Source organism: Pithys albifrons, chromosome Z (genome assembly GCF_047495875.1).
Source record: "Pithys albifrons albifrons isolate INPA30051 chromosome Z, PitAlb_v1, whole genome shotgun sequence".
In the NCBI taxonomy this organism is placed as follows: Eukaryota; Metazoa; Chordata; class Aves; order Passeriformes; family Thamnophilidae; genus Pithys; species Pithys albifrons.
Window position 1 is genome coordinate 76,375,868 of NC_092497.1, and position 24,894 is coordinate 76,400,761.

Consider the following 24,894-nt stretch of genomic DNA (forward strand, 5'->3'; position numbering starts at 1 on the left):
TCTAGCACTGACTGTTTAATCAAGTAGATGGATTGCTGCCAGAGAAGGATCAAAGGATCTGTATGTTGGAGTGCCTTGAGAGATCTAGAAACTTACGAGCAGCAGCCAGGCTGTAGCCACACCTAGAAGCACAAAGGGTTCAGCAGTGGGATCTGCTCACATCAGCGTGGTCCTGCCTAAAGAGCAGGATGAGACCAGCTAGTAAGAAGTGAGTGGTGTTCCCTGTCTTGTGGAATTTTAGTAATTTTTATAAACTATTTCAAATTACTTATGTTAATTAAAACATATTTATATTTTTATAAGTGCAGTGCAGGGCCTCACAGATGCAGGGCTGTTGTCCTAGTTCTTGCTGTTGATACAGGTTTATTTTTTTTCTACCTTATGCCTGTATAGCTCCTAGAATTTGAATGTATGATGTAAGGAAAATAAAATTTTTGTCTTTGATCCTTAGAACTAAAGGTCCATGAACTCCAACTCAAACGCAGCTGATTAGGTGACAGAAGAATATAATTAGCACTAATTTCTCCATCTATGGGGAAAGACTTGCTATTGCATACAGCCATTGCATGCTGAAAACAATGAGTTCTGTTCTGTACTGCTAGGCCACAGCAGCAGGCAAGAGGAACTTAAAAGGTGTTTTCTCAATGTAATCAATTTCCTTAGTTTTGTAACAGTCTGACAGCAACAGCTTGGGTAAAATTGTGGGTTTAGACTCTTTCCTTGTTGATTTCCTGTCACTTACTTCTGAAGGTTTTTTTAAAAATTAAAAAAATGTTTAGAAGGTAATAGAAGAATGGTAGTTTTCTGTTAAGAAAAAACATCTCAGTAATCCCAGACAATAAAGTGGTTTTGGAGGTAGGTCCACTGTTGCGCAGGAACTGACTTAAAGCTGAAATTAGTTTAATAGCTTTAAGCTGAAAGTGAGTGGGTTTATGTTAGTTACTAGGAAGAAATTCTTTACTATCAGCAAAATGAGGCACTGGAACATGTTTCCCAGAGAAATTGTGGATGCCCCATCCCTGGAAATGTTTAAGACCAGGTTGTCTGTGGCTCTTAGTAACCTGGTCTAGTGAAAGATGTCCCCGCCTGTGTCAGTGAGGTACAAATGAGATGGTCTTTAAGGTCCTTTCCAAAGCAAACCATCCTATGAACTGCCCTAGGAGAAAATCTGTCCCATATACATTTAAAGTTGTTATATATCTTTACACAGAATATTATACAGATTAAATGTAACATTTTTAATTAATTTGGATTCTCAAAATGTTAACGATGGGTATTACATTACATAGTGTTTACCAGTCAAGGGAGAAGCGTAATTTTAAATGTACCATCTGTTATCTGTCCCTTTAATAGTATTAGTCCTACCCACTCTCTCAGCTGATCCTGAACAGCAATCTATGGAACCAGGGGTCAGTCAAAAGTAATAAAGAGATGTGATTCCCTGGTAAGGACATGAACAAATAAGCCATTTGGATCTTCTTTCAGTTGATTTTGTTTATATTGAGTTTGCAGTGTTTCAATCTTCGAATACCTGATCTTTTATATAGTTTATATCTACTGCTTTCAATATAGACCAGTAATGACTGAATCATATTTGTATAGTGACTAAAGAAGTTTTCTGTAGAGTCTGTAAAGGATGATCCTGCTTTTGGAAGAGGAGCTTCTCTCAGAGTCCATGTCGCAGGTTTCTAACCTGATGTGTTCAGTTTCTTAGGTGGCAGTTCACTGATTTTAGTTTTTTGGTAGCCAGCTGAGTTACTGAGCATGAAAACCTGAATCTGAAGTCACTAAGGCTGTTAGCATCTCTGTAAAAAATGTCTTTCATTGTTTCAAGATGTGTGCAAATATCCAAATGTTCAAAATTAGCACATAGAGGATATCCTGTAACTTAGACTGAACCATATTTATATTTACACTTGTGCTGAATTATTATAATTGTTAATTTCTAACGTAAGTAAGTTTTATTGATTCTTGCAGATAGCTATGCTTACTAGGAATAGCAAATAATATAACAATCAGAATACAAATTTAACATGAACAAATAAAAGTAACATTTCAGTTATTCATGTGACAGAGAATTGTTAATAATGATGGTGATTATTTCATCACGTGTCAACTGTTATGTAAAATAACAAATGGAAGTGTCAATATGGGAAGTAAAAAGAAGAGAATGCCCTTCTGGCACTTCTAGGTAATGCTATTAAATCTAACGTATCAGGCCAAAAGAGTTAGTATTACTAAGTATCAAAATTGCTATTGCAAAATCAAGTTCTGATTTAAAGAAGAGTTTACCTTTTGCATTGCAGATTGCTATATTAATGCGGCCAGGTTTGAATGACTTGGCTAGTTTTATTGGTAGAGTTTATATTTTCAAAGCCCCCCCAGGTTTGTTTTAGATGTTATGTTATAGCCTAAATACTAGGTGACGTTCAGTGTATCTGTCAGTATCTATGGCTGCCTCATCTGGGAGGACATTCTATTAAAGCTGAAAAGTGTGCTTCATATGTACAAGTTCATTTTACATATATTTATTTATCAGTAGAGAGAGCTCTGCCCGCTTGTGATTTGGCAGTTGAACCAGCTGGGATTGTGTCTTCCTACTGTCTCATTGGTTTTCCTGTTTTCCCTGGGATCCCATTGTATTAGCCACCAATTCTCCTTTTCTTTAGCACTGCTCAAGTCAGAGAGCTTGAGGGATGAATAATTTCAGACATGAATTCTTAAAAACCAATTACTCTGGAAGAGTTGAAAGCAGATTAATTTGGTAGTAGTCAAAATGGGAGAAAGCATAGAGTTGGAAATAGGAATTGGTTTGGAGGGTTTAGCAGATTTCTTTGGTGTGTGTAAGAATAAAATGCACTTTAGTGAGGAAAACATTCAAGTCGCTTATTAGCAGTGAAGATTTCACATTTAATTGTCTGGATTTGGCTTTACTTGTTGTTTCTTCATTTAAATTCTGTCCATTAAAAAGTATAGTAATTGTCCTAATTTCAGACTATGATCTCATTAAAAATGTAGGTAAAACTAGGATACTGCTGTGGGAATTAGTTTTTCTCTTTCACTTGCCCTAGGTAATAATAATAGTTTTTCTCATGTCTGTTTTTTTTTTAATCTTGATTGTCACATTAAATAAATTTTAGCTGTCATAGTCAGTTCAGAAGTGTAAGAACATGTAAACTTACTTAAAATACAAGTTAAATAAAAGTTCTTACCTAATATTTCACATATATCCCACATGATTTGTAAAGCATGATCATATGGAGCAGCACTGGTCTAAACCTCCTACCTGTTGTTACAGCTGAGTAATGACTTCATACATATGTAGGTGTAACTTTGAAACTGGAAAATGCCTTCTTATGGACCATTAATTTCTGTCTGCAGCAAGTAGACATATTTAATGTGTATGGACTTCTGAATTTTGTTTAAGGTGACTTCCCATCATCTCAAATGAAATACCGAGTTTCTATTTGGAGTAGTAAGAAGGCTCGTGGTTTTACCACCAAATATCTGTATGTGTTCATGCTTGTTGCATCTGTTTACACTTAAGTAACTGTTAACAACAAGATTAAAAGTCTTAGGCATTTCTCTTTTTTCCCTCAAGTAATTTCAGTTTAATGCCAAATAAGGCAGATTGTCAGTGTGCATTAGCAATACTACAAGTCCCAGGAGTCCATGGATGGTAATGCAGATCCATCCACTGGCAGTGGAGTTGTTTCTACTATGCTTGTGAGGGAAATGTGGAGAGAACTTCTTACATCAGGTGCAGAATCCCTTTTGATGTGAAGTCCATTTTATAAAATTCAGGTTCCAGATGCAGTTTTTGTTTCCATTCATTTCACATATGCAGCCATCTGCTAGGAAATCATCTTCTACTTTCTCAATCTACAAGACAATTATGTATTTTGAAAATAAATTAGTTTTTCTAAATTGCGTGCCCATTTCATCTTTCAGTACGAAAGCTGTGATTATTGGTCTGCTAGTGTATTCTTAAGGTGTATTTACACTTCTTCTCATGCATTGTAAGTCTCTGTATATTTTTTAGCCAAGTCCTAAATTCTTCTGATTCAAGCTGCCTCCTTCAAGCCACCCATGCATGGCAGTTTGGTATATTCTAGGTGTTTTTCAGATAGGTTTTTAGCTAAAACAATCCACAGGCATAGATAAATAAAATGGATTCTGAAAGTTAAGGACAGACTTGCAAATTAAGTGGACTGTTTTGGAGATGCCTAAATAGCAGGTCATCCTGCCTCTTGGACCTCGGGTAGAGAGGTTTTGTCTGATGTGCCTGCACGGCTTTCTTTGGCTTGACTGACAAGCCAGACTTCCATGAGGTCTTTGGGCAACATAATAGTAAATCTTCCTCAAACAATTTTTTTAAGTCATCACAGACCCCAAGGCAACCTCTGAGTCAGCCTCTGGCCACTGCCTCAGGCTCCTCAGATTTGCAGTCTTCTTCCAAACAATGACTTATATGGCCAGACACAAAGAGTGGCCTCACCTACCACCTGCTCTTTGTCAGCTCAGTGCTTTTTTCCACTTGCAGAGAAAATACTTTTTCTCTTTCCTTCTCCATTACATTTTCACTCTGTCTGCGTTTGTTTGTGTCTTTCCTGGTCTAAACTGGTTTTGTTTGTTAGTAAGTTTATCTGGTTTGTGCTGCTGAAAGGTGTTTCATGTTTTCTTCTTATACAAAATAGGGGATGTCTAAGCTCACAAATATTTATACCTCAATTGCTTAAACATGCACACCTTTGAAGGATCAAGGCATAATCTTGGAAATAATGTGTTGGAAACTCAGTGTTAAATATTGTCTAGGTAGAGTGTTCAGACTTTTAGCATGTTTAATATTTTGAAAATTGCTCAGTGTAGCAGCAGATGGCAGGTACTTTAAAAGAGTTAGGTTTGTTACAGTGACTTTGAAAATATGACTTAACATGACTGAAAAGTGTTATATTAAAATAATAATTTTACCCATTTTAGTTGCTTTGTGGGGTCATATTGTTAAGAATTGAATGTTATGAGCAGCAGGTCTCTGCATTCCATATTTTGATGAGTTTCAAGGGTAGGAAGAAAAATGTATTTACTTCTTTCTGCAAAAGAATCATAAGGATACATTTGAACGGTTTGTCAACTGACTTGAATAATTAGGTTTGTGGCTGACAAGCTTTGGTTTTACCACAGATTATTAATAAAACATAAGAAGTGCACAGTAGCCTTTAAAAGAAGAACTCTAGAAACCTGTCATTTAAATCAATCTAATATGAATCAAAGCAAAGGATAGGCTAGGCTGGAGGGGAGGGGAGGGGAGGAGAAGGGAGGTAAGGAGGGGAGAGGAGGAGAGGAGAGGAGAGGGAGGGGAGCAGAAGACTGGTTTTTACTTGACTTAATAAATAGCTTTATTACCAAATTAAAGTTTGGATTTTTTGTGAGAACACAGTTTTTTCCAGTATCTTTTGACAGAGCCCTCAGCTATGAGAAACTACTGACTGTAGATACTCTCTGCCAGAATGATGAATCTATTTCCAGTAAGCTAGTTGCTTCATCTTCTTGCATATACTCTGGGGCATTTATCACATAACTCCCTTAATCCAAAACAGTTGTGTACATATTTTGTAATTGATGAATTGCTGACAGTAAATAATATTCAAACAAAATCAACTATTTGTTAAATAAAAAAGTACTGTATAACAGTTTTTGTATCACAACATAACAGTTTTGTATTTACTGAGTCTTTTCACATGAACTAGTGTCATATAAAACTGTTGTTAACAATTATGACAACATTGACTATATAGCATTTCAGGTAAGATCACATTTACATTGCACTGTGTGTCAAATACTTTTGTCAATACAGTGAGTAATACTAGATCACTAGTCCTTGAAATAACATGTCAATAAATGTGTGAAAATGAAGCAACTATTCTCCCATCAAATTCTGCTCTGCATTTAGATGAAATGTCTTGGTTATGTCTTTGAAGATTGGGTGTTGCTTCCTTTAGCTCTGATTGTAGCTGGCAGGCATTACATGTTCTTTGTGCATTACTTAAAGAGAACATCTATCTGCAGTGTATTCTCTGTCTTGTCTTCATAAATGGATGCAGCTTTGGTGGGTTAGGCGTATTTTAGTATGTTGTTTGCATTTGATTAATTTGGTCTTACTGCTCTGTGTGTACATGTATCTTACCCCTACTACTGAAAATATGTGATAGATGCAGTGAATTGTTGGCTTCTGTTCTGTGAATATTAATCAATGAATATGCTCGTCTGCTTAATGGCTTTGCAGTGTAGGAGGCAGCCAAACTACTATAGCCTGCTTTTTTTGCTCTTTAATCATTATTGTGTAAGACACTGGCAAGAACAGTTTTTTCATCTATAAACACTATTTTATGCTTAAACATATCTGTTGTTTGGTCAAAGTTATGAAATGTTGTTGCTTAATGAAATCCTGTTTTCATCATTTCCTGGTAAAGCAGTAGTAGAAGAGATAAAACACAAAAGGAAGGGAGAGATAATTAAGCAGAAAAAAATATTGGACATAGCATGTAAGGAGGAAGCAGAATATGCAGAGTCAGTAAATTCAGCTTCATATGGTTTCAGGTCATATGATTTGGACAAATAGTTTTCTTTAATGAAAAGCCAAACTGGACACTTTTCTAGATTCCCTGGCTGTGGTGAAAGGAATAATTTGTGACTAAAATATTCTTAAGGAGAATAAGAATAGACATTTGCTATGTTCAATGTATACTTGAAATGTGTATGAAAATAGATGTTGGTTAGAGTGTGACAGCTTATTTGAGTGAGAAATTAAAAGACATGTTCAATATTTAAATATAAAAGCACCAGTAAATGTGTGTTTGTGGTGATGTTGGTACAGCTCAGTATCAGAAGCAGAGTTTCTTAAAAACACAGCTCACATTTTTATGGCAAGTAGGTCTGCTATAAATTTGATAGATACAGCTTTAGTCATTCTCCATGAATCTTACCAGTGACACAGCCAAAGCTAATAGGAAGGCTTATGCTTCAGGTTTTATAGCATTATTTTGGGGGTTTTGGCAGGGGGTTGCTTTAGTGTGCATGCCCTGCCCCCTTCATAAAAATGCCCTTAGAGTGGGGCCTTTCTGTAAATTGTGCTGTTAGTGAAATTTTACCTCTAGCATTATCACTGCCTTAGCTCCACAAAACTAACAGAATTAACAGAATTATTGAATGGGAATTCCTCTTGCTGTTGTCTGTTGCCCTTGACTTTTAGGAGAGTCTTGCTAAAAGCTTCTCAGACCTTATAGGATCATAGAGAATATAACATTTTTTGTATTTACTAACATTTTGTTCTACAGGGGTTTATTTAATTGTTCTGAGTATAAGCATTTCTTTTAATTCCTCCAGTTTCTACCTGAAAAATATATATGTTTTTTTCACAGATTTTGTAATATTCTAGAAAGGTAGAAGGCAGAAATCCTCCAAACCATTTGCAGTGTTGTTTGATACATGTTCAAAGGCAGATCTGTTTTTATGGGAAGGAATACAGTAGTACTGAAGCTTGTAGTTTTTAAAAGTCAATAGTAGAAAGCTGAATCATTGAATCAAAAAAACTATTTCTTTGTTTCCAGTCAGTTTGTTTATCTCAGAGATGTAATTATAGTATTTTCAGGAAACATCAGTAAGATGATTTTATTGAATAGCTTCAATAAAATACTGGCTTAGTCCACCATTATCTAGTGGAAATTAATATATTTTGTTAGTTGAACACACACTGATTCAGTCTCGTACCACCTTGCTTTGATCAACTCCTATAAATATTTGTCTTGCATATATACATACATTTATATTTAATATATTAGCATGGTCAGAAATAGCTATTTGTAAAGAAAATTTTACTTACAGACTGTTTGTATAAATTGTGTATTTGTTTCAGATCCAGGTCAAAATAGTAGACCTTGTGTATTTTTAAAATCCCTTCTCCTGGATAAAGGCTGTTTCCACTGTTTTAATTCCTACAAACATCTGCTTCTGAGATTTGAATCTGCATCTTCCATTTTGATAACAATTAATTTCCCATTCTCATTCTTTGTTAGTTTTGAAATGTTAATTGTTAGTCCAGCTAAGAAATGTTCTGCTTGTTGACCTTCTGAAAATGCTGATGCGACATGGAAGTTTTTAACATGCTAAGAACAGCTAACCTGCCAATGTCCTTACCTAGTTTTTGTAATCATGCTTTAAGATTGCAACAATATGGAAGTATGAAGAGACAAAACCACAGCTTCTTAGAGACCTCTTCTAGTAGTAGTTTTAGTTCAGTTTACATAAAAATGTTGTCCCTAAGGTGCACATTCTAGTATGTAGTACAGTCTCGTTAGGGTATATATTCCTTTTTAAGTATAGTTCTTCAAAAGAGGTGGTTGATATCACAAAAATATACAGTGTTAAAAAGAAGCAGAGGTTTTGGATATGCTGATTACTGTCAAGTAGTTTCATTCAGCTTTTGCCTGATATGAGTAAGGTAACTTGTCTGTAATAGAATGAAATCTGTATTAATAGTAACTCTTTTTCAGTTACTTATGTGTCTTTGTAAGAAACAGGACAATTGATTTCAACTAAGATGAAGTTTAAAAAACTGAAGAAGGCTTTTGGTTATGCCTTTGTCCTAATGTAATTTCTGTATGTTCATGTAATTGTTTATGGAATGTAAAATGAAAATACTTAAACTGGACAGTGCATCTGCATTTGTGGGAAATGGGAAATTAATACCTGCATTTTTCTCTTTTTATAAACTGTAGGTGGGACACAGAGATTACCTCGCACAATTGGAGTGTCATTGGCAAAAGAACTAATCTTCTCTGCACGTATTGTAGATGGTGAGGAAGCAAAATCAATAGGATTGATTAGCCACGTGGTAGAACAGAATGAAGCAGGGGATGCTGCATACAAAAGAGCATTAGCTCTGGCAAGAGAATTCTTACCTCAGGTATAACACGATATTTTGATTTGGGATTTTAGTTTTTACCAAATAGTAAGACTGAAAAATAAACAACTGTATTTAAAAAACTGTCTTGAAGTTATATATTAAAAATCCATGCTTGCTAAGTCTTCTAACTGGTTTATTGAGTGATGTTATTTGGTACTTATTTCATAGTGAAGAAACCCCCATCAAACCTCTTCTCATCATGATCTGGTCTGTGTTTTCATTGCATATTTTGGCTTTCAACTTTTAAACAAAAAACCACACAGGTTTTATTTTTAGTATAGCAATTGCCTTAATAGGTTATTCTGTTGCTGTTGAACACTTCAGAAGACAGGTAAAAAAGTCCATTTGAGAGTGGATGTATTTCAGTGTAACTACTGTTTTGAAAACATAAAGCTAAATGGAATTTCAGTAGTAAAATGAGACCCATTTACTTGTGGAAAATTTGCTGTCTGTTCTTTGTGTATATGCTTGATGAAAGATTCATGCTCTTATTATCATTCTTTCTAAGTGACATTCTGTCTTAGTCTTTCATAAAAGAATTGACGTGGAATTTGCTGAATTCCTGTGCTTTAAAACTTAAAAATTTTAGTAAGAAGTGCAAGTATGATCTTTATGGTAGTAGCTGATTGCTACCTGTTCCCCTGTTACCATAGTCTGCAAACTGTTAATTCAGAGTAGGGATGTGAGTTTGGAGCTTTTGATAAACCTACTTTTCAGGTAAGGGGTCCAAGGTAACAAATACATAGGAGGCAGAAGAAGAAAATAATTAGTAAAACCACATTATTGGATCACAGCTGTAATGGCCAAAATTTTTCATTGAAAATGTAAAATGTTATAGCTTAAATGTGGCATTTAACAGTGGTTATTTCTGTATTAAACATCATCATAGAAAGACAAATATGAAAAATACAGTAAAATTTTTAACATACAGTGAATCTGGAATGTTTACTAATAGTTACAACTTTTCATTGGATCCAGCTCAAAATCAATTGGCTTTTCCCAAATCAGAACACCATTTTTCTAAAGCAATACCTGAATGTCCAGAAGCTGATGCTGGTGAATAGGCACAGGACTCAGACCATCCCAAAGATGTCTTCTTGTTTTGCAGCACACTGGAGGCAAGTGTGGCAATCCCTCTGCTCACTGCGGACTTCAGTTACATATAGAAGAGTGTCAGCACTTGTCTAGTGCAGGTTTTGCAGGGATGTACTTCAGGTTTCAAGCTGCATCAGTTAATGTTATTCCATTATCACATCTGTCTCCATTGTGTGATAGTAGGGACATAGGGTTGACCTTGTGAAGACCTATAATGATGTATCTTAAGGTGGCCATTCTGAGCCTTGTTTTGAAGGGGATTGATGAAACTCTGCAAATGTGGATGCACTCAGCACCTTTGAAACATAAGCCAAACACAATGCTTTAATTAAGTTCTTTTGAAAATAGTATACTTGTGCTTTTTCTCAATATTTAGGCTATCAGCTTGGAAGCAGAAGACTACTATAGCAGTGAAATACAGGATATTTAACCTTTTAATGAGAGTCCAAAATCTAGGTCCCAGTATAAGAAATTGATGTGCACTGTCGAAATACATACCTTGTAGGTATGATCATGACTAAAATTCTTCTTTCGTTTTAGGGACCAGTAGCAATGAGAGTTGCAAAACTGGCTATCAATCAGGGAATGGAGGTAAGGATCTGTAGTTGCCATGAGTCTAAGCAGAAATCAGGTTGGCAATAGTTCTATTTTTTTCTAGAACTGTTTTAATTTCTCACTGTGTAATCTTTCAAAATCTATTTGGTCAAAACTTTCAAAAGGATTAAATGCAACTTTTTAAGATCTCAGACTCCTGAGATGCTGAGGTCTGTAACAAGGCTTAGTAACCTCATATATGTCAAGGAGTAGTGCACTCTGCTAATTATTACTAGAAAGTAAATATAAGCTAGTATGAACAAACTGTATTTCAAATCCTGTGTGGGAAAAATGATCAAAGTTATATTCTATCAGGTCTGTCAATGGTTCAGTTTAGTAACTAAAAAAATAAAAGGCTGAAGGCATATTATTTGTTTTTAATAGTTACATAGAGCTTAGCATTAGAATTGTATCTGGAGCCTCATTTCATGTTTGATTCTGATTGCCACTCCTTTTTGTACTCTATTGACTTATGTCTAAAGCACACTAAAATCCAGGCCTAAGAACATCTGGGCATGTGGTTTGCTTTAGGCATATGGATCCTCTTGCTGAGTTCAGCAGGACTGTTCATACTTTGTTAGGCTCTGCAGCAGAACACCCTATGGCTCAACCTGGTAATAGGGAAAGGGATCACACTGTATGTAACATCTGAATTGAAGAAGGCAAATTTAAAAATGCTCCTTTTTTTCTTGTAAGTCCCAAAAGGAACCAGCAATATAATTGAGTTCCACCAGTAAGTTGTAGTCTGAGAACCAAACTCGAGTGCTATTGTGCAAATAGTATGTTTGTTAGGTTTCCATAGCAAGTAATTATGGAATTCATGATTTCATTCAAGGTTCAAAGTGCCACAAGATAAAGTATCTGGATACTAGGTATAGTGGACTGAAAGGTCAAAATAATGATGTTTATAGAATTACAGACATTAGGGTTAGAAAGACACTGAATAATCATCTCTAGTTCAATCTTGAGGCCCCAAGACAAGATCTACTACATCAAAACGTAGCAAGCTAAATGTTCTTCCAAGCTGTTGTTATAAAGCTTCTATGGTACAGATTTCACAGCTTCCTTTGGCAGCCTATCTTGTATCTTATCTCACCTTGAAAATTGCTTGTGGTGCATGGTTGGTTACAGTCCTTCCAGTGGTCAAGTGGAGAACTACTGAGTTCTGCAGCAACTGATTCTTAGGACAGATGGAGAAATAGTGAGGACAAAATTCAGCTCTTTCAACTGTTCAGGCCAGGTCACACAGAAAATAAATGTATTAAAACAGATGATGATGCAGGATGGCCATTGGCCTCTCTTTTTTTACTATTTTAAATCCCTTTAAGCTTGGGTTTGGGTTTTCTGTGTCATGGCATCATGTTTTTATATGACATTTTGAAGATAACTTGTTTCAGAACAATTTTTAAATAATCTTGTAATGCATGTCTTCACCTGTAGTAAATGAAATTATTACAAATGTGCAGGTAGCCAATGGTTTTTACCTAGATGATTCATAGTAAAGAGCATACATTTTTGAGTGTGTTATATACTAATTGTATTGCCAAATAAGGGAGCTGTTACAGAAATACTATCCACTGTCACCACATGTCAGTGTAACATTTCTATGGTAAAGCAGCATAGAAAAACTTTGCAGAAGTGTTTTAATATGTGACATATAGAAACACAGTAGTATCTATGTTAGGTGTCTGGAAATAACATATAATAAACACAAAAATATTCCTTTAAAAACATTGTATTCTTTTCCTCAGGTCGACTTAGTAACAGGTTTAGCAATTGAAGAAGCTTGTTATGCTCAGGTATGTAAATATGATTACATGAAAAAACCACAGAAAAGAGGCTTTGTTGGTGCCTATTAGGAAATATGAACATTCAAGTAGAAATTGCTCTATAATTTCTTTTGAAAACTTTTTTACGTTGTATTTAGAGTTTCCATCTATTTATTCTGATTTTGTAAGGAATTTAAGGAAGGAGGTGTAGTTCAGGAGGATAACATTTCTGTGCCAGGACTGTTATGGTGAAGGTAGTAGGGCGCTACCAGCCATATACCTACCCATTTGTACCCTACCATGCATCTAGTTCCAGAACTGCCTTGCTTTTGCTTTGTTTTCATTTAACATGAAATAACATACAAGACAGTTCACTAACATGCCACTAATGGCATATGTGCTAGTCAATAGAAAAATTGAGACCTGAGAATGATGTGTTTGAGATTGCACGTTCTAGGACTTTGAGGAAGTTTTTGATGGTGGAAATAGAAGCATTAACATTAGATGCTTACTTAAGACATATGGTGATCTAGTGAATAACCTTTTTCCCCAAAAAAATCTGAAAAGAACACAACAACAACAACAAAAACAACAACCAAACAAACAAAAAACCCCACACAAAATTAAAACCCAAACAAAGAAACACACCACCGAAACATCAAAAACAAACTTTAAAGAGTTTCTTACAGATGCCTGTTTGGAGAAAAAGTATTCCTTTCTCCTCTCAAATTGTTTCTTGGCCTTATGTCATGACTTTGAAGTGTCTGGTGCTTTCCTGTCTCTGACTAGATAGCATTAATTTTTCTGCTGTATTATATGTTGCATCTGGATATATTGAAAAAGAAGGATTTGTATGAAAATATTTTTCTTGGTATTGTTTTTGGTGTCAATAATGAATTGTTACTCTGCTCATTGCAGACTATTCCAACAAAAGATAGAATTGAAGGTCTTCTTGCATTTAAGGAGAAGAGACCTCCTCGCTACAAGGGAGAATAAAAGAATCTGATGCCTTTAAAATACAGGGGGATAAAAGTACTTCTATGAGGACCATTAAGGTGCACTTTGCATCCGCGCCTGGAATATCACAATCACCAAAGTAACAGCAAATTATACAGATGTTACATTTTGAATGTGTCCATGCTTGTACAAGGCCCAGATAGAAATGTGTGTCAATTCATGCTCATTACAGTTTCTGATGGTAGATCTGTGTGCTGACAAGGTCACAGGTTCATGCAGCATTTTTAAAATTTTGCGTGTGAAACATACCATTGCACAATTGAAAAAGTTCTGTAAATTCTTTACATAGACAAAACATATATGTGATGCTACGCATAAATCTATTGTATGATTTTATCAAAGCAAAAGCAACTACTGAACACCAAAAATAAGCAATTGTACCAAATATGCATTTAAATTACTCTGCATATCAGTAAAAAATATATTTGAGTATTCTACCTGAATGTGTACATTGATAATAAAGCTAAGGGAAATGAAAAGGATTATTGTTTGGAAAATTTTAAGCTTAGTTTATCTTATTTACACTATTCTAAGTAAAATGAAATCCACTTTAGCACATAATGGTATCCTTATGATGAAGTCATTGCCATTATATTAATTTAATTGTATTAAATGAAGACATTTTTGAGGCTAGCCTTTAATTATGCATTTGTATGTGTTAAACCTGTCTTTGTCTTGCATTCTTCCAGTGTATCATCTGATCAGCACTGTCAGCTGAAGGAACTTTATTTCACTTGACCCAGTTATTTCAAAATTTTATGTTTGTATTAAAGATGGTTGTGGAGGGATGTGACTAATGCGCTGTTAAAGAAACCAGAATTATCTTAATCTCCAGAATATTCCTTTTGCAGATTCTAAGAATTTATATTTATATACAACAGGGGTGATATTGAAATGTTCTTTATTCTGTGGTGGCCTCAGAGTATATTGAAAGAGAAATGCAGTAGGTTACCAGATGAGAAAACTGTTGTGATTCATACTGTATATTGGCAGAGGACATGGCATATACAGCAAATGTCTGGAAATAACCTTGTAGAAAGTATTTTTGTTAACTTGACTGGAAAATAAACACGGCTTAGCAGTCAGAGGCTGTCTTTTTATATGAGAAGAAATTTATTTGTGTTTGGTTACCATTGGCTCATGAAACTTTTGAATACTTTGCTGTTTCTGCAACATTAACTGTGGTCACTGTTGATATCTATGATGATAAAGCAGCTCATCAACATGAAATGAAAAGAACTCACTTACATTCACATTTAGACATACCATTACATGTAAATTGATTATAACTGGTAGAGCTCACACTTTGTTGACTGGTAAACTTGCTGAGTCGATCATTTCATGCACAATAATTTGCAAATAAAGTACTGGTGCTTGTTTTGATAGTCAGATAAAGCCTAGAGGGTCATTTTCTTTTGTTTTTGAAATGCTAACATGTCATTTTCATTTTTACTGACTAGGAAATAATTATGTTAATAGGAAAAAGATTGTTACGTCTGTGCTGATAGATTTTTGTTTTATAACTTTGACATACAGTCTGGTTGTCGAGCTGCCTTTTTTCCTAACAACCATCGATTAAGTAACTTCTGTGAATATCTATTTAAAAACATCTAATCCCCTTAAATACTGTGGCATAAGACTGTGTAGATTCATGCCTTTAACTAGTATTTTTGATTTCAAAAAGTAATTTTGCTGTCACAGATCTCTCCATTCCTTTTCTCAGAAGGTAATGTCATATCATAGCAATTTGAGTCCCTTCTTTGAAGTCAGCAGTTTGAATAGTATTACAAAGTGAGTGTCAGTAGTGCAATTTTTAAAGGTACTTTGGAGTGATGTTGAAATAGTTCTGAAGGAACAATATTTTAGCAAAAGCTGTGTTAATCACTTTCTCTGTTGCTAAGTGATGTGTTATGATGGCTGTAGTTCTTGTGATTAATTGCAATATTAGAACTCTGCTTCCAGAAGAGGGTGACTTGTAACAGAAATGCTCTTATAAAGGCTGACTTTTCCATGTGAAAGGTATGATCTGGCAAATCATCCTTCAAGCACTCATGCTCCACTCCTTCAGTTCCTGGTAAAGCCATGCTTTTCTCCACAATACTTCATGGATGAGTGAGCCCTGGTCCCTGCTCATCTCCTGAAAGGTTGTCTCATGTCCCCTACACATAAGCATCTCTTTCTCCTGCTCCTGCTGAGCTCAAGTGCATAATGAGTTCTTCTGTGCTTCGCTGAGTTGGATATTGAAAAGTTCGAAAACAGGTAGGTCCATTACCTTCAGCTGAATAACCTTTCAATGGTGTAAGTTTAACTTAGTAAATTGCCTAGAAATTCTCAGTTTCATGCAGAAGTTATTCTGTGACTTTATGTAACACATAACCCTAGTCTTCAATCTATCATGCTATTTGTATTTTCAATATTATTGAAGTAACTCAAAATTCTTAGTAGTTTTACTAAATTTCTGGATAGATTTCTAGATTGTCTACAGGGCTTAAATCAGTTCAATACTTTTGAGTAGCGCACCTGCTATGAAGAAAAGTAATGTTCTATTTATTCTAGGGTTATGTAATGATACAGTTAAGAGTTCTATGGAACATTCCTATGACATTTGCCAAGCCATTGGTACCCAATTGTTGCTGAAATTCTGTTCAGTCTATGTGCAATTACTCCTAGTTCATATCAGTGCTTTTCTAGAACTGCATTTAACCAGCTGCATTCAGAATAGTAAACATCAGGATGTATCATTCTCAGCTGCATCATATTTTACTTGGTCATTTCTCTTTGATGCATTTAATCATAGTCCAATTTGTTGAAGAAAACAACACAGGAGAGGGCAGAACATCATGCTATTTGGAGTCTGGTTTTGGGAGACCTTGGGAGTAAAGTAAGATGTTTGATCGCAGGGTCACTTCACATACAAATCCAACTCATAGATGCAATGTGAAAAGAGTAATTAAAATGCCTTAATTTACCAATGCGTAGTTTCTATTTCCTTCCTTTTTCATGCACAGAAATCCCTGAAAAGGTGTCTGCTGATGTTAGAGAGAGGATTTATTTACAATTCTTAAAAATGTGCTTGAAAATTACTGTTCTTTTGTGTGGAGTGCATTGAACAAAATGTGCTTTCATGTCTCATTTGTGGAATTTTAGCCTTGTTCGTGTAACTTATGATGCTGCTTTAAAGCTATAGGGCTTCACTGTCTACTGAGGATGATACAGTCAGTATACTCGAGGTGTGATAATGTTCGTGATGATATGGTTATTTTAAGATGTTCTTTTTCTGTACACTTTTAGAACTGTCTCCAAAAATGAGAAAAAGCGTAATTGCAGGCAGATAAACTAAAAGGAGAGTGGCGTTCAGCTAAAGGTAATGAAATTCCTCTTGTGTAATACAATAGCTAGTTTTTTGTTTGTGCCCTTTTTTTCCTGTTGGCTTTTCTTTCCTCTGAGTCTGGAGTTCAGACATGACTGTGCAGGGAATACTTTGAAGTATTTTTATGGGTTGTTTTCACTTTAAGAACATTGGTATTTTATAAGCAAAGTTAGTAAAGTTTAAAACAATTTCCTGAAAGGTTTTTGAAAGATGTAATTAGAGATTACCATGTTATCACTAAATATTAGGTGATATACCTTTTTATTGTATATGTAAATCATGTTCAGTTTCAACCTTGGAACAGAGTTCAATAGAAGTTTCTTTAGATATGCAGAATGTGCTGTGTTTGCGTAGTGTACTCATTATGCTTTATAATATATGTGTGTGTATATGGACATATGCATATATATGCATGCATTTATATGTGTATATGTATCTATATGTGTATATGCATATGCATATGCGTACATATAAATAAAATTATCCAAACTGTCAGGCAAGACCAAATGCCTCAGGATAGGATACCCCTATTCTGCTCCAGGAAGGTTTGAATTTGTTTGTGCAAGAGCTCTATCAGCAGAGTACTTGACCCCACACACCGTGTACCATGACTGCTATAAGTGGCCATACCTGCCATGTGTTCTGTAGCACAGAAATTCTGCCACAGAAGCAGCAGTCAAGTAGTGAGGGGTTGCACGTGTGTTGCCATGTCTTGTCGTGTACATGTGGTAGTTCAAGGCTAGACTAAATGTAGCAGGAGTCAAAGTGAGGTAAGTTTCAACAAAGGTGTGGCATCCAGATAGCACATTCCTCCCAGTCCTGTAATATCATTTGCTCCTGCAGGTTGGAGAGGCCTACAGCAATCTTGAGCAGCTCATTAATCAACAACTGTGGTAGATTATAAGATCAGTCTCTATCCTCCTTAAATAAGTCTAGACTGAGATTTCATCTTCAACTTTTATCTAATAGATAATTCTTCCAAGGACACTCATTCACATGGGAAGAAATATGAAGTATGTTAAAAGAATTTTTGCAAAGGGTGTGAACATTCTGTGTCAAAGCTTAGTCCTATTGCAATAGTTGAGTTCAAAATAGTACATTAACCCTCTAGGGCATAGTCTGTACATGTGTGTTGATAAACTTCTCAAAGTTCTGGCTAGTGACTACTACCCTTTGATTTCTGAAGCACATGCTAATAAAGCTTTTGTAAGACTAAAGAGCTGAGAATATGGTGCAGTTTTCTTGTTGCATAAAATAACCACTTTCAGAAGAACATGAGAAATGTGTTATTTTCTTTTAAGGAACTTAAACGTCAAATTGTTGCTTCTTTATTCTGGCAACTGCTAATTGATTTAACATTTTCCCTTAAGCATAAGGGACTTTGTGATATCATCTTTGGCTCTATTCTCCCTAGCATGTTAAAAATTCTGATGCCAGTTGTACAAATTTTTAAAAAATGTATCTCTTTCATGCATCTTACAAACTTAAAAATTTAATTGTAAGGATAGAGTGGTAAGGATTTTGTTTTCATTTTGTGTAAATGTTAATGATACATCTCAATGGTTGTGTGGAAAGAGTTTTAGTGTAATAAGTCTGTACTGCTGGGACTGTTGTCTTCAAAGCTGGTCTGTAGCTGAACTATTTTTGTAAACACATCTAAGTATCTCTAGCTAGTGACCCCTCAGGGTCTGTGGTTCATGTTGTCCTGTAGTTGTCTCTTGGCTGCCTCTTCCAAGCAGTGGTGAAGGAAGAAGAGAGCCAGGGACCATGCTTCTAGGAAGAAGTGGGTCTAGGAAGGGTGGATAGGAAAGAGGTTTTGTAGGATGGGTTCAGGCTGTGTGTTTTAGTCATGGTCCAGCACAGTCATTTCTAGTATCTTCATGAGCAGCATCATGAAATGTGTGTTTTCTGTGTTGGTTGGTTATAGCACCTGACTCCTGTACCCTAGTGACTAGTAGAGTTCATAACATCCAGACATGATTCCTAGACTGTGTTTAACATATGAAAGGAGATGGGAGCTACAAAAATGGCATAATGAGGAGTTTAACTTACTAGTTCATAAATGGACTCCTGGATATGGCTTTTTTTTTTCACTTTTGGTAGAATGAAATTCCTTTTATCACTTTGGATTCTTGCAGTTTTTTACAAACCTTATATGAAAAAACCTTTAAAAAAGTAAAAATTATATGCTGTAGCCTCCATCTATATAATTGCTCAATAGGTGGACTCATGAAACAGGAAAGCAACTCAGTTTCTGCTCTCTCCTTTCACTTTGTTGACCTGAGCCAAACTCTCCTACAGTAGTGACCTGTGTGGATGCTCTGCAGTCACTCCTAGTTAAATTTTTCTACTTTAATTACTTATTCTACAAGTAATTTTATTGAGATGTAGAGACATTGACTTACTAGTTTAGAGAGTCTTGTGGCCCCTCATGCAGCAAGTACCACTCTGGCTTCTTAACAGATGACGTAGTAAGGATGAGGATCCCACTCAGTCTCCTCTCATGCCCAGCATCTCCTTTGTACTGTGTGGAGTCCTGTCTGCTAAACATGAAGATACCTACTGAGCCAGATTCCTTAGGTGCAGAAGGTTTAATTAATGGATCCAAAAAGGCCTGGATATGGCAGTTTCTGACTGCCATTGCCTAGTATCATGACTTCCTGATGAAAAATCTCAGCAGGAGTTTTGAGAATCTAAGTTTTCAACTAGGATAACTATGTCTATGTAGAGACATAGTTGTGTGCATTTTGTGATTATGCTTCTCGTCTGCTTTATTCTTTAGGATTCTTAGTTAAACTTGAAAATACTTCCTTTAAGTAGGGAAGGGGTATCAGAAGTCAGTTTAGACACTGGTATCCCCAAAGTAGTCGGGCTGTCATCAGTGAGGTAGAAGGAAACAGAGGAGAGGTTGTGTAGTAGCAACAGTGGCATAGCTATAGTTGTCAGTGCTAAAAAAGTTGCATGAAGCGGGTTATTCCAGCTCAGTAGCCTGATTCTGCCAACAGACACAATGTAGCTGCATAAAGGACAAGCTTTTGATCACACTCTGTGTGTGTGTGTATAAGCATAATATATATAAAATGTGTGTCCATGTGTCCACTCTGCTTCCAGCACATAGTTTTAAGGTTGTTCATAGAAGCATTTGAAGCACTGATTCCATTGTTAAAATAGCTCACTAAAACCACATGGGTATGTGTGCTTAGAATTACAAAAACATTTTGTCCTATGCATGTTTTTATATTTCATATAATTACAGCATATTTATCTGAAGTATTTCACAAGTATACTTTTGTGTAATACTTGTAGGAGATTAAGTAATAGCTGCTTACTAGCAGTATTGCACAAGAACGTCAAATGTTATTGTGATGTTCTGAGATTTGAGGTACCAAGCATGCTTTTGGTTGCTTTGTTCCTGTGACCTTTATGCTCTTGTTAATACAGCAGTCCTGTAATGATGCACATGTTTTCCTTTACACAAATGCCAGTAACCACTTGAGCAGGGCACTTGATTCCAGTTTTGATGGGCGGTGCCTGTAATGGACAATGGTAGTGCATCCAAGCCAAGTTGGCTATCTTTGTGCTTTACAGTGCCAAAAACTTCAAAGCTTCTTCCTTTTAGAACTCTAAAGCAATGCAAGTTTGTGTTTCTTCATATCATCAAACTTAATTATTGGCAATAAGCAACTGCTGGCAGGAGCGGCACATCACATGGCTCCATTTCTGCTTTAGAAAAGGTCAGCATATGGCATAAACACTTTGCTGTGTTATGCAGCCTTGTACTCTGATCACATAACACATGCTTGAGAAAGCATTATGCAATGTTAGACTCACTGATTAATGACTGCTTGCACAAGAAGTTTTTCATTACCCCAAATGCTAGCATCCTGGGAATGATTAACTTTGTGACATAACTCTCATCACATAAATATGGAAGCTTCAAACATAGCCTCAAAATAACATGTTTCAGAAATAACACTTTCCTGCTTAGTACTCTGTACAGTACTTGACTCAAAACTGCTTTAAACCTACAGAGTTGAATAGAAAAGCCTGTTTGTGAAAATTGAAAACAATTTATTTCTGGGATTTAAAGTTCTACCCAAGATGATTTTTTTGCACACAGCAGCATCACATTTGCAGTGTTTTTCCTCTGCTTGTGTAAGTTTGAATTTCCTGAGAAAAATCTGTGCCAACTATTTTCAGTGTTCAGCCAGTGAGTTAAACAGAACAAGTCAAATCTAGCCCTTACTTAGACCAGCAACTGCATGTATGTTAAATGACTCAGTCCACTGTGTTCAGTAGTACAGTACATACGGCTGTGTGCTCAAATCAGCATAGTTAGAGCAGATTAAATTTCCAATAGTTGCTGATGTTTCTGCAGGCAGAGTAAGAAAGCAAAATGTGGTCCCTGAATGAAGTGTCTTGCATATTTACAGCCTGAACATTGCTACATATTCACATTTAACATTTTCATATTGTGTTGATTAATCATTCCGTGTTCAAATTTTGCAGATTCCTCTGTTAAAAAGCATGATGATAGTGCATCACTCATATTACTGTCTTCAGAATATGCAAAAGAGGAATAGCCTAGAAAAAGAAATGTTCTTTACCAAATTCCTTCACATGTGAAAATTCATGCTTTGGTTTCAAGTAATTGCTACAAGTTATCTATGTTCCAACAGCTTTATTGAGACTTGGTTTGCCTGCTTGAAAATTCAAGATCACAAGGAAGTACTATATTAGACTTCCACTTACTAAATTGCCATTAAATGTCAGACTAAAAAAAAAAAAAGAAAAAAGGACATCTGTTTTTTTATGATTCTTTCTTCTGTAAGTAATCCTGCTCATGAACAGCCACATTAAATAAAGCTATTTAAAGTCCTTGTACTAGGGGGATGGTTTAGGTTGCCACCACGTTAATGCATGTGTGTCACTGCTTCAGAAATAATCTTCATTTAAAACAAGTAAAGAAGGTAAACACTGACCTTCAATATGTCCACTTTAGTGTTTGCCTTTTCCTGCATTCCAGTTGCTACAAGCAGTAGCAAAAGCTAAAGGAAATGGCCTCTGACTAAGCATTAGCTACCAGCATGCCCTCGTTATAGCTGAGGGCTCTGATTCTTGCCTAGCCTACGTGCAGAGGCAGCTAGTCTTTCAGCTGTGATGACGAAATGCCATGCATTTCTTCCTGGAATAGTACGCCGATAAGAGGCCACTTGTTATGCTGAGGTTTCAGATGAACTCCACTAAGGGTTTCAAAACACTCTGTCACAATTGTATCAAGTTTCTTTAGCAACCAATTCATTTCAGACACTTTTAAGATAAAAATGGAAGAGATGTTAGTTTATTTTCCCTTGTGGTTTCACTTTGTAAACCTTTACAGGATATGACTGGATAGTTTATATATGCCCTGAATTTATTAATTTCAAAGAAAAATAGCAAATTAAATTGGATCTGTTCCTTTCTTGAAATTTGCATTATTTGTAGTCCCCTATGTGTATCTATAAATTGAGAGAAGAAACAAAAAATCTCATGCCTGTGATATGCTTCTAGAAAGGTCCTGCTATGCAAACTCAGTTGCTGAATGCCTTGAACTTACTCTGGGTCCAGCAAAAGCTGATAGTTTTCAGAACCTTGAAGAACAAAAGGTTAATCCTTTATCCAGGGGTTTGGTTCAGATGCTAAGATGTGTACAGTATGAGCCTAGTTGACCTGGCCGTGGTAGGAGAACCTGTTTGTGAGATAGTTTTGCAGCTTTGATACTTGTTTAGGTGTTCTCATGCACTAACAAAAGCAACTTTAGTTCACACTTTAGATCAAACAAATCATGAAAGCATCCAGATTGTAAAAGAAAGAGGAATCTATGAATTGTTTGTTTCAAACTGAGAAATACCTTTAGAACCAGCTATGTTCATTGTATGTTACTGTGAAGAAAGGAATGACTGTCTGCAATAACCAATGAATCTTGTGCAGGTTATGCAGGACTCTTTGCTCACCTATAGTCTTTAATGAGACATTTACCATCAGTGACATACCCCATTTCCATTGTCTTTGAATGCCACTTTAGGTAGATGTCATCGTTAGGAGGGAGAGTCTTATGACAATAAATCTGAGTAAATCAGAACCTAAATAAATAATGTGAAAAAACCCCAACCCAATCCAAAACGGCATCTGTCCTTCATTGCTTCCCCTACAGTCCTCTACATTTACTAGTGTTTCATTAACTGGGAACTAAAAGTTCAATTCAATTTCCTTTTAAGACAACAAATTTTTCTTTTTTTCTGTTTACATAATGGAATTTGGATCAGATCTTACTTCTGTAATCTTATTCCTTTAATGCCTTCCAAAAAAATGTATAATTCCCAGTGAGATCACTAGGAATGTTGGCTATTCATAGTCTGTTCTTCCTTTTTTGTTCTTCTGTGAAGATGGTCCCCTTTGAAAATGTCCAGAGAATACAAGAGTTTTCAAACCCAGCACTTCCCCTAATGACTTTCTTTTTTCCCCTTTCTTGGAAAAATTCCTTTCTCTTGTTGCTGACTATTGACTCAGAAAAAATAGAAAAATAAATTCCCCTCTCAAATAAAATATTTTTATAATTACTGGAGGTAGATGATTCTTGCATGTTACTATGAAGAAGTTCTTCCTTGTCAAAGCAGGATATAACAAAGCATAGGTTTTTCCATTATGTTTCTGCTCTCTTTTTGTCAAAAGGTGAAAGTCAGCCTAGATACTATTGCTACAGTGGTCACTAGCAGGTCTTTAAAATGTTAGACAGTTTATTTCACAGCAGTTATGATCCACCAACTACAAATATGCATAATTATGGGCATCTCCTTTTTTGAATTGTTGTTGTTCTGTTTTGATTTTAAATAAATATCATAAGCCAAATTTGTCAGAAATGGTACTTGTTATATACCACTGCTTCCACAACTTCTTCATTTTGTAAACTTGGTTGTTTATAACTCATGTTACGTGAAATACCTTGCAGTGTTTTAACTAATTTTCTCTCTTTAGAGGATTTGATCTTAATCTCTGAAAAAGACACTGTTTTTTAGTGGAATATCATGGGAGGAAAAACCAAACCAAAGTACCTTTCTTGAAAATGGTGCTAAAAAGAAAAATGGTGCTCTGTGGTTCAAAACCTTGAAATGTTTTAAACCAAAATACTGTAATTGAAAATTTGTCTTTACTGAAATCACAGAGCTAACAAACACAGTACCGCCAGAACTCATATTAGTGAAACCTATTTTCTCCTCCTCTTTGGCCTTTGCTACCTTCTGCCCATCGTTTCATACAGCCCCAGCTCCCACTTCCCTGACATTCCCTGCTGAGGAGAGAGAGTGTGTACCACCTAACTTTCAGTATGTGCTTTTTGAGGCTGAAGCTGGAGCCCTCACAGAAAGTGTGATGACCAAGTCGTGCAAGTTTTTATCTAGGACGGAGAGGGGATGAGGACTTTAGATTGAGAATTTTTTGTTTCATCCAGCCACTTTGCATAGAAAAAATGGATCCTCCTTCTCTATCTCTTTCAAGCCCAATTGACAGTGTGTAAGGTTGTAAAGATACAAGGGTGATAGCAATAATAACACGTTGTTTTCTAAGGCTATTGATGTATGGGTAGAGCATAGAAGATAGGAGCCAGGCTTTGCCTTCTTGTGCAGTTATTTGAGCTGTCAAAGGCATAAACTCTGCTGAGGATTGAGAAACTATGGTGACAGGCTTCAGCCAGTGAGCAAGTGTCCAAGTCCTGGGCTATCTTGAACTGACACAGTGATTCCTTTTTAACAGGATCCAAACTAGTTGGATGTAAGCCAGTTCAAATTTCTTTACGTGCGTTTGCAAATACTAATAACAAAATAGCTGTAGTAGGCATCAAAAACCAAACCAAACCAAACCAAAAAATCCTACAAATTAGAATCTTTCCCACCTGAACTAAATCAAAGTTAAAGAAAGAAATGAGGAGAGTCTTTACTGTGCTGTAAATATTAGCAGCTTTATTCTAAGTCACAAAAGCAATAGCAGTAGCACTTGCAAGTCAGTTATTCCTGATTGGAATGTAACAGTTTATGCTGGCAGTAACTGATAAG

The 24,894-nt window shown here is 35.8% G+C and overlaps 1 protein-coding gene and 1 long non-coding RNA gene across 4 annotated transcripts in view; one reads left to right on the forward strand and one right to left on the reverse strand.

Moving 5' to 3' along the window:
- AUH (AU RNA binding methylglutaconyl-CoA hydratase) overlaps positions 1-14,522 on the forward strand; it is a 113,538-nt gene extending 99,016 nt beyond the window's left edge. For 2 of the 3 annotated variants that reach the window (XM_071581586.1, XM_071581585.1), the window contains 4 exons: positions 8,775-8,962; positions 10,598-10,648; positions 12,403-12,450; positions 13,339-14,522. In XM_071581586.1, the coding sequence (XP_071437687.1) occupies positions 8,775-8,962; positions 10,598-10,648; positions 12,403-12,450; positions 13,339-13,416 (365 nt within the window). In that variant the 3' untranslated portion in view covers positions 13,417-14,522. The remainder of the gene's footprint in view (positions 1-8,774; positions 8,963-10,597; positions 10,649-12,402; positions 12,451-13,338) is intronic. The other variant, XM_071581587.1, reaches the window with a different exon arrangement.
- LOC139685066 (uncharacterized) lies at positions 10,281-21,817 on the reverse strand. The gene is made up of 3 exons (XR_011700019.1): positions 21,790-21,817; positions 11,748-11,831; positions 10,281-10,353 (listed from the first exon to the last, which is right to left on the reverse strand). It is a non-coding gene; the product is annotated as an uncharacterized lncRNA (long non-coding RNA).
- Positions 21,818-24,894: the final 3,077 nt, after the last annotated feature.